The sequence below is a fragment of the Dipteris shenzhenensis genome, chromosome 13 (genome assembly GCF_047967505.1).
Source record: "Dipteris shenzhenensis isolate YYH24624 ecotype China chromosome 13, Dip_SZ_1.0, whole genome shotgun sequence".
Classification (NCBI taxonomy): Eukaryota; Viridiplantae; Streptophyta; class Polypodiopsida; order Gleicheniales; family Dipteridaceae; genus Dipteris; species Dipteris shenzhenensis.
In genome coordinates, this window is record NC_141608.1 from 3,770,741 (window position 1) to 3,781,036 (window position 10,296).

At 46.6% G+C, this 10,296-nt stretch overlaps 1 protein-coding gene across 3 annotated transcripts in view; it reads left to right on the forward strand.

The window, feature by feature from the left end:
• The window catches only part of LOC147894929 (S-adenosyl-L-methionine-dependent methyltransferases superfamily protein), a 36,165-nt gene extending 26,100 nt beyond the window's left edge, over positions 1–10,065 (forward strand). For all 3 annotated transcript variants that reach the window (XM_087383779.1, XM_087383781.1, XM_087383780.1), the window contains one exon: positions 9,813–10,065. In XM_087383779.1, coding sequence (XP_087239905.1) covers positions 9,813–9,897 — 85 coding nt within the window. In that variant the 3' untranslated portion in view covers positions 9,898–10,065. The remainder of the gene's footprint in view (positions 1–9,812) is intronic.
• The last annotated feature ends 231 nt before the right edge of the window (positions 10,066–10,296 follow it).

Here is a 10,296-nt window from a genome sequence, read left to right on the forward strand (position 1 = left end):
ATTGCCTCTCTAGTTTGGCCAATGAAGCATACCTTCTACTCAAGCGTGCTTGCATCGCGGGTCTCATAGTGAAGCTGGGTCTAGAGAAGATAACCCCAAGGTAAGTGTATGATAAAACTATCTCAACAGATGACCCCTCAAATGTGAACTACTCCTGACGCATGATGGCTCGAGATGTATTGAAGATCATGACCTTGATTTTACCTAGGTTAACCTTCAAATCATGAGAATCACAAAAGGACTATAGTGCGTCTTGGTGTCTCTGAAGCCCCTTTGCTGAGGAAGACAAGAGAGCCATCATCTGCGTAGAGCAATATCTGGATCAGCGTGCTCGCAAGAGAGCTACATACACCCCCCTTGTGTCTGCATCACGGTCTCAAGCTCGTGAATGTAGAGGCAAAACAAGGTAGGCGACAAAGGACACCCTTGTTTGATCCCGATGGTGCTCATGATCTTGTATGTCCACCCGGATCCTGCCCGAACTTTGCCTGAAACTCTCTCGTAAAGTGCCATGACAGCCCAAATGATCTCATGGTCATAACCCAAGTCCTGTAGGTGCCGTATGAGGCGGGCTCTTGGAACCATGTCAAATGCCTTGCGGAAATCCACAAAGCAATAATAAGCCCTCTGCTTCTGTGACCTCGCCTCCTTAATGATACATGTGAGCATGAGAATGTGGTCCATGGTTCCATGATCACGCCGGAATCCGGCATGTCCTGTTGCTCTAAGTCCTCGACACTATGCAAGTCTGCTAACCTCGGAGTCAAGTACTGATGCATAAATCTTGGACATGACATGTCCAATCATAATGGTCCTGTAGTTCTCTGGGCTCATGGGATCCCCTGCCTTGTGGATAGGTGAGATAGTGTTAATGGTCCAAGTGTGTGGAAACCCCAAACAAACAGCTTCATTAAAAAGCTTTGCTAAGATCGGGGCTAGGAGGTTAATCCCATATGCAATGAACTCAGTGCATAGCCCCTCATGATCCTTCGCTCGGTCATTATGAAGTTTCATTATGACATCCTTTACCCCTCCTCTAGTGAAGAGGGTGCAGGATATGGGGCGAGGCATGTGTGAGAGATTAGGGACTGGCTGATTTGGGATGTCATAAAGTGTGCGTGCATAATCAAACCAGATTTGAGTGTCAGTGAGTGGCGGAGGGGACTGTCCTTCTAGAAATCTCCGCCATAAGTCCTTAGAGTTGTTACTAAACAAAATGTTTAGTAGCTCCTCCTCGTTCCGATTTTACTGGATGTTAATAGCCTTCCTTGTACAACTCCAAAGATGAAGGACCAGCCCTATCGTCCTAGAGGCTAATCTGGTGCCAATTGGAGTTATCCAGTGTTGACCTTGGACCTGACCTGCCATGTGGTAGCTACCATGTCAGCAGTTGACACCACATTCACATTTTTCTATGTCACCAATACCTTCATTCCATTCTTGCTAACGACATAATGGAGAGAAGGCTTTTGTAGAGTTTAGGAACCAAAAGTACGTCAGTAAGTACCTTAACTCACCTTTTTAAGTGACAAATGGACACTTTGAGTTATCATCAATTGAGACTAAAGATCATGGACCCATTGGTCTAAGAGAACTTTACCCCTCCCTCTTGTTGGTCATGTGCCGGGTACCACCACTATCAACATACTAGACATCTTCTAGTTGTGATATGACATGACTAAGAAGGGTACCTCCTCAATGATGAGGAATGATTTGTTTGATGATGACATTATTGTTGCTCGTCTCCTCGGGTTTTTCATTGCCGTCCTTCTTGTTGGCTACTTTCTTTTTGCACTTCTTGGTGTAGCACACCATCTTCTTGCAATAGAAGCACTTGACCTTATTTTTCTTCTTAGAATCTGAAGATCCTTTTCTGGAGATCTCTTATTTTGCCCTTTGCCTATGCATTGAGAGCCTTGTCAGTGTCAATGCCATCATACATCTTCATCCAAAGATCTTCCTCAAGGATCACGGCCCTGATCTCCTCAAACGTACTTGGGGTGCTCCTTTAACCTGTTGCAGTGTCGTGATGAAGCCTTGGTAGCTCTAAGGTAGCTTGCTTAGTAAAGCCTTGCTAGATTTTTGGTGTCAAGATTTTTGCGTACTAAGGCTAACATGTTACATCAACGTAATGGAGTCCTAGGGTTTGGCTATGGTAAGGTGGGACACATAATCACGCATCATAAAGCAAAAGAGAAGGGGGATCCATCGCTCCTGTTGTGGTTGTGAAACTGAAGCCTGCCAGAAAGGATAAGAAAAGCCCCCAGTTGCTCCAATAGATGGGGCCTTTGTGATGATGCATGATGAAGATTGACATCTTCAATGCAATGGGGTAGTCATCTGGGATATCAAGATAGTTATAGGGTCCCAACTTGTAGAACTCGCTATCTAGGAAGATGCTTCGGCTCCAAGGATTGAGAGCAAAAAGGGGGAGTCTCTTGTGCCTGCATCATGGGAGTTGTGCCAGAAGCCAGTGAAGGGTGGGGCTAGGACTGTGATGAGAAAGCCGTGCTTTGGCCAAGCTACCTAGGCAAGGGTGGATGCTATGAGGTGGAAGAACTGGGGGGGGGGGAGGAGGAAGTTGAGTTTTCAGGGGAGAGGAGGGGAGGAGAAAGGAATGATTGGAGCATGAGTAGTGAGGGCGATCATCAGTTGCGTTGCTAAGGTAGCTGTAGGTGGCAGTGGAAGGGGATGGGTGGGCAAGGGAGAAGAGGAGGAAGGTGGAGGGGCGATTGACGGTGGATGTCACGGATGGAAGGTGGAAGGGCAAGTGACGGTGGATGTCACGGGCATCCACGGACCACACACAGCCCATGGCATGCTGCCTATAGACAGCAGTGCCATCAAATATCGCTAGGTAGCCTCAAAAGACAGCCCAGGTAAAAAACATAGCTGACTTTTGGTCAAAAAGTCAACACGTTGACTTTTGATCGACCTGGTCAACGGAAGGCGTTGACCAGCCGACCAGGGTCGGCGGTCAATCTGCCCTAAAAGAATATATAAGACAGCCCCCTTGGCCTCGTTCTTCATCCCACCTTTAGAGCAGTTTGGGGCTTCACCACCTTCGCCAGCAACAGAATAGGCTCCGGCCGCATACCTGCTCCCATCCTGGGCATCTACACTTTCCATCTACAGGCTTGGTTCATTCCGGACAGCAGCAACAGTTAGGGTTTTGTATTAGAGCAGTCCCTTTCCTCCGTCAGCATTCAAATCAGCAGTGAGGGTTTGGTTCCTCTATACAATAGCTCCATTCCTCTTTTGTAGTGAGGGTTCAATCCCCTCCATACAATACTTAGTCCCTTTAGTTCTTACAGTTGTATTCAGCCCTCTGGGCCAGACATTATTTCAGTTACTATTTCCCTCTTCGGATGCCCATTGTATTTCCTCCCTCTGATTCTCACACACTCCCTAGTGTCACTTGTGCTTTGAAGTGCATTATTCTATCAGTTCAAATAGTAGTGAGCAGGAGAGAGAGTGAGTTAGGCTATTTCCATGTTACATTGGTATCAGGGCTTCAGATTTCTTTTTTGAGATAGGAAGGCTCAGTTTAGAAACAACCCTAGTGTTTTATGGTACATACAAGATTTAAAACGGACACCATGAGTACACGTGAGAAGTCCAACACTAGTGGGGATGAGGGATCCGCTTCCCAAACCCTATCACCATAGAATCTTATAGAAGCTCCGATATTTGCCATGATGGATACAGGCCATGATACAGACCATGATGTAGAAGCAGCAACAACAGTTCGAGAGTCTCTTCAACTACATGGTTAAGCTCAAGGAGATGCAGGACAATCGTGAGCAAGCCGCTAGAGAACGCGAGAGAGCAGCTCGAGAGGAGGCCAGGGAGCTTAGAGCTTCTTTTCCTAGGAGAGAGTCCAGCCGTCCATCAAAACTTATTTTCCTAGCAAGCTCAACTGTATTTGGTACAACGGTAAGCAAGAACCTCCAATGTTGACTTTGTGCCTCAATCAAATTGAAAGTCACTTTTTAGTTGTGCCTACGAATGACAATGAGTGGTGCATTCTAGACCTGACAGGCCTTGGGCAACAACTCGATGCTGAGAACATGCAAAAGACAGGACTTCTTCTTTGACATACATTTGCCACCTGGTCACTTGGTGGCTCAAGTGGTAGAAAGACCACTATGATGCAGACAAGGAGGCACCTCTTTATAGATGGATAGAGTTCGTGAAAGACATCCGATGATGGTCCTTGCCACCCTAGTACCTAGATAGGCTTTAGAGCCAGTTCTACGAGCTACGTGAGGGGGACACTAAGATGGTGAATCATTATGCCAACAGAGTCCGGTGTTTGTGCAGTTGCAAATGGAGAAATATTAGAAGCTAAGCAAGTTTCTCCATGGGCTGCGTTTAGACATCTAGTGGTACATACATAGTTTTAGACCACTGGTTTACGAGTGTGCATGCATACAAGCTTGCTCAGAACTTCAAGCTCATGCACAAGATTCAAGGATCCAAGCAGGTCAACAGTACAGTTGGTGGTGGGAATGGGAAGCAAAAGAAGAGCTGGATAGCGAAGGAAATCAATGGATATGGTGGGTACTTGGATGTAGCGCGACACGAGTAACCTATGCCAAAGAAAACCGATGCTTCTATTGTCATGTGCCGAGTCATAAGAAAGAAGATTGCCCGCCTTACCAGAATCTTCGAGTAGAAGGAGCCATGTCAAGTGGTTCACCCCCGGTTCAACTCCTGATGTCATCGAGAGCTTGAAGATCAGCAAAAGGGGGAGCCTCGTCAGTTTCCCAACATGTTTCAGTTTTATGGCTAGCTTGGTGTTCAGAAGGTCCTCATCCTGGCAGATATAGGGAGCTCTTGGGACATCATTTCCACCAAGGCAGCTAAGAAGGCCCAGTTGGCTCTTACGCCGATGGATTCCATTGCCTTGAAAATTGCATTTCTAGGGCAGTAGATAGAGAGCAACATCTAGGTATTTTCAGCCACTCTGAAGATCTCAGGATGGGTGGATGGTCGGCCAATCCTGGTCACCCCTACGCAGGCAATGGATAACATCTTGGGGACACGATGGTTGAAGTCCGACCAGGTTATCAGAACCAAGGCTTGGATATCAAGATCCTAGGCCATGGGTCCAAGTTCATTTTGGGCTTCGAGGTGTTCTGCCTCAACCTTTTATATAAGAAGGCTCAAGTCAGGACTCCAACTGGACATAGTACTACAGCAAGACTAGGTGTACCCTTTGTCCATGCAGCCAGAAGACCACCCAATCAGATGGCCTCGGAGGGTAGAGGACCTATGAGGAGAGGAGGATAGATGAGATGCATAGGAGGGTCTGCACTTCTCGGGAGGTTCAAGGGGATTGTGGCGGGCAGGAGATGGGAGGCGAGTGATGTCCGGTAAGGTGAGGGAGGAGAGGCTCCAGGAAGGCTAATGTAGACGAGAGGAGAGCGGGTTGGGGGCTATGCGAAGGGGATTAGCCATGTAAGGGGGGGAACCTGAGCAGTGAGAAAGGGGGGGCAACGGGGTGGAGGGGAGGTAGTTTTACAATGGTGGGAGACGACGATGGCTGGGGGCAAGGAGATAGCAGAGCAGTGGTTGGGTGGAGGGTCGAGGCGGAGCATGAGGGGAAGAGGAGCTCTCTTTCGATGAATCTTCCTTCGTCCTTATCACCAATACGCACAAAGAAGAATCGCAATGAGCATCTTTCTAGATCATTGGGCTGTAGTAGGTATCCTTACCAGAAGTCAATAGAAGACCTTGGGATTTAGTTCCTTCAGAGCAGAATTCATGAGCCGGGCAATCAGATCAGGATTCATGAGCCGAGCATTCAGATCATGATTCATGAGCCAAGAATATGACAGTCCGCCACCTCTCTCCAGCATATTGGAAGGCTCTCTTCATACCACAGTTCTAATTTTAGTAGATCGGATGTCATGGGCATCCACAGACCGTGGCATGTTGCCTATAGGCTGCAGCACCATCAAATATCTCCAGGCGACGCCTCAAAAGATACGGAGGCCAAAAAACGCAGAGCTGACTTTTGGTCAAAATGTGAACGTGTTGACTTTTAACCGGCATGGTCAACGGTCGGCGTTGACCAACCGACTAGGGTCGATCAATCTGCCCTAAAAGCCTATAGAAGGCAGCCTCCTTGGCCTCATTCTTCATCCTACCTTTAGAGCAGTTTGGGGCTTCACCACCTCAGCTAGCAGCAGCTTAGGCCCAGGATAGTCAATCTGCCCCCTTCTTGGGCATCTACAAGTTCCATCTACATGCCCTGTTCAGCTGGACAGCAACAACAAATAGGGTTCTGCATCAGAGCAATCCCTTTTCTCCTTCATCATTTAGTTCCAGCAGTGACGGTTGGTCCCTCTATACAAAAGCTCCATTCCTCTTTTGTAGTGAGAGTTCATCCCCTCCATACAGTACTTAGTCCCTTCAGTTCTTTACTGTTGTATTCAGCCCTCTGGGGTAGACATTATTTCAGTTTTTATTTCCCTCTTTGGAGGTACATTGTATTTCCTCCCCCAAGGAAGCCCTAACTTCTGCTCCTGTCTGCTGTAGATCTGCTGCTCCAGAAGATGATGGATGAGGGCCTGGAGGCCCTCCTTTCATAGGCCCCCAAGGGCTGCTGCAAAAAACCAACCAGGCAGCTCCATTCTGGCCGACCAGTCTGCTGCTGGTCCAGCCCTTTAAGGGCTCTCAAACTGGGGCCCTTGGCCCACACTTCTAGGGCTCTTGCCCTCCAATCAAGGCAAGGGCCCAGCCCTCAGATGTGCCCTATATAAGGCATGGTTGGCTGCCTCCAAGCAGCCCAACCAGCCTCTCTCCTGGCCGACTCCTTCTGCTGGTCTGTCCTGTCTGTTGTGCCTCTGCAATGGCTCTTTTGCAGGCCTGTAGCCTGCCCTTTGCAGGCGCCTTTTGGCCTGCCATGCTGTGCCATGTGCCAGCTCTTTTCTGTCTCCTGTGTGCCTCTATCAGGTGCCTGTTCCAGCTGCATATCCATGCCATGCTGCCCCTCTGTGAAGCTGCTGTGTGCTGCCCACATGGCAGCCTGTTAGCTGCTCATGTGGCAGCCCCTTTGGCTGTCCTGTCCTTGTGAGGTGCTGCCCATGTGGCAGCCCCCTCTCACCTTTTCTCTTGGGCACATGCCCTAGGTCTCCCTCCCCCATGCTCTCCTCATATGGGGGCTTACAGATGGGGATGTGACCTTTCCAACAGTCTGCACGGCATCTTTGGCTCTTCATAGCTCTCTTGCTTGGCTTTGTGTGGTCCACACGAGTTCAAAACCCTCTGACTGGCTCAACCCAAGGGCTCTATGAAGTGCTACTGTTTGTCTAGGCATGGAGGTCTATCCTCTCAATTGTCCTGTTGTTGACCTGGACAGGTGTGACTTGCACTATGAGGATAGGCTCTTACGAGGTGACCCATTTGTCTACACCTAAGGTGCTGCCTTGGGAGGCTTGAGACCTCGACCCTCCATTTGAACTCGCCCCCATCGAGGTCTCTAGAAGGATCTCCTCGGGCAAGGGCTGTGTAAGACCACCATTTACAAGGACCGAGGCTGCTGCACGTGGGGACTTCATCACGGTATTGAAACAATCACCGATGGAAGATAAAATGGGATGGTATTGCTTTTGAAGCCCCGGGAAGCGAAGTGTCACTGGAAACTGCGGCACATGTTGTGTCATCTCCATGTGGAACGGTACGCAAAGCCCAAATGCTGGCCAAAAAAAAAAGGACTCTGCTCCAAAGTCTTGGGTAGTGTTGAGGGAACTCAGCTAGAGAAGAAAGACACTTGTCCTATAGATGGTGACTTCCTGGATGTGGTCACCCTCTACTGCCAATCTCTCCTTGATCTAATCTCTAAACTGCCTCCTATTGGGTGTAGGCCTATAATGTGGCCTACCACTCCTCTGTCTTGCAAAGACTGGCTGTGGTAGTTGAGGGAGCTGCCACGAGAGCCCCTATAGCTAGACCAGAAAAGGTCACCATCAAGATTACAATCCCCAAAAAACTAGCAAAAAGGAAGAGAGGCGGAAGGGAGGGGATGAAAATTTGATGGAATAAGGTATGGAAAGAAGGAAATAATGGAGGGTGTATCTGCAAAATTACAGCCACCCCAAGAAAACCTTAACGGGTTGTCAAAAAAACAGCCAGCAAGGGAGAAAGAAAGGGTAATTTTGCAGCCGCTGTCATGGCCCTGCAAAGGGCAAGGCAATTTGCAAGCCTTGGAAGCTTTGCTTCAGCCCAGCAGGCCAGCCAATGCTGGATGTTGAGCTCGGGGTCTGCATAACAAGTTTATACAGATTGAGACTGTAGGTAATGAACATGCAGCTATATGCTTATTGCAGTGGAGCATATATGATTTTCAGCTTGGTCATTGTCATATCCACTGCATGAGCTTGGGGTCTGTATAGAAAGTTTTTACAGATTGAGACTGTAGGTAATGAACTGCAACTATATGCTTATTGCAGTGGCGCATATATGATTTTCAGCTTTGCCATTGTCCTATCCACAAAGCTCAGAAATCTTCTCTCTTGAGTAATTTTCTTTGTCCTGCCTGTTTCTATCTTCGAGTCCCAAGAGCTGACCGTTGTTCTGTATATCAAGACTGTCTTGAAGGTATCTTTCTTGACCGGATGAATCATGGGTCTAAACTTCTATGTTTTTTCTTAAATATCAGCCCAAAATTTATTCATTTTTTCCCATTATTCTTTCTGGCCATTTGTTCCCATCTAGGTTAGGAAAACGAATCCTCACTAGCCCACACATTTGAAGCACGCTTTATACATCCTCTTACTTTATGTACTCAAAAAGATTTCTTCATAGTAGTGTAGTGAAATAGTCCCCTTCATTATTTCTCTTGGAAGTTGTAACTGTACCATCTATCTCTCTGCTCGTCTTCAGGGACTGTCAAAGATTTCTTAAACAATGCAAAGGAACAAAAGCAACGACTTTATTTAAATGGGCCTCTAGAATCGTTGTAAGTCTAATAACTGGATGGTCCTGTTATCTTCCTTCTTGCTCGTGGCTGTCAAATTACACATGTACTTCCTTCCCTGTTTTTGACAGCCTTTCTGTATGTTGGAATTCTTGCATTGAATTGTACTCTGTAGGCAAACATTCCTCTATTGTACTCATGAAGAGATTCTTTCTTCAATGAATGTTCCAAATTCCCTATTGAATCATGTCCAGTTGTAAACTGCTTATGTTACATTTCCATTTGCCTGATGTCCAATGCCTTCACCTGCATGTTCTACATTGACAAACTCACTCATGGATTTACTTCAGATTACTTGAGCGTTTTCTTTTTCTAAGTTTTTGCAAATCTCCTTTGATAATGTTATTTGCTTTCGTTACCTTGACTTTGGCTATTAGGATTTCTGACTCCAGATTCGCAGATACTTTTTCTGACTCCAGATTCGCAGATACTTTTTCTTTCCTGGTTAATTCTCGTTCTTGAACCTCATTAGGCTTGTCCTTACATTAGAGGTAGCAAAGATGCTGGTCTCTATGCAGGATTTTGGATTGTTTATGGGACCTTAGTCATAATTTTGTCATTGATACTTGGATTGACATATGTGAAGTGACACTCCTAAGAGCCCCCAATGTGATCCAGTATAGGGAGAATGCAAAAGGGAAACTTTGTTATACATAGGCAAAGTCAACTGTTTAGAAGTCCTTCATAAGACTGCTGCCATAACGATTCTATTTGGATAACAGGTATTGTCCTGCTGGTACAATGTGCGTTAAGTGTGGAGAGAGAGAGAGAGAGAGAGAGAGAGAGAGAGATCACAGTTTATTGTAAAATTACTTTTTGGCTGCAGGCTGGTGTCAGGTCTAGAAGGCATTCGTATTCTGGACAGCTTCTATGATAAATCTAATTGGTGTGTTATTCTTGAAAGAACTTGATATGGTATGATTTTGCTGCTTCACAAACATATGGATATTTTGGTAAAGTTCTTTATAATTAATCTTAGGGTGCATGCATAATTGATCTGAATGTTGCCTCTGAATGATCAACGCTTTTCCTTTTTAAAACATTACATTTGATGGTATAGACCACACCAGAAGTGTTCGACTTTAGTATTCTGAGGCTGACTGTTTTCTGAGTTTTTTGGGGGAAGTTCAGTTCTGAGTTCAGTCTGTTTCGGGCTGTGTAGTCTTTCCCCTCTTTCAAAGAGTCTGTGTGTGTGTTAGTCAGATTGTGTGGGAGATAGATTTGTTATTTGTGTACTCTGGATATCTGCTCTGGAACTTGAGCGTGGGTCGCTGTGAAGCCGCTGTGTGGAGCTTCTAATCAACAGTCAC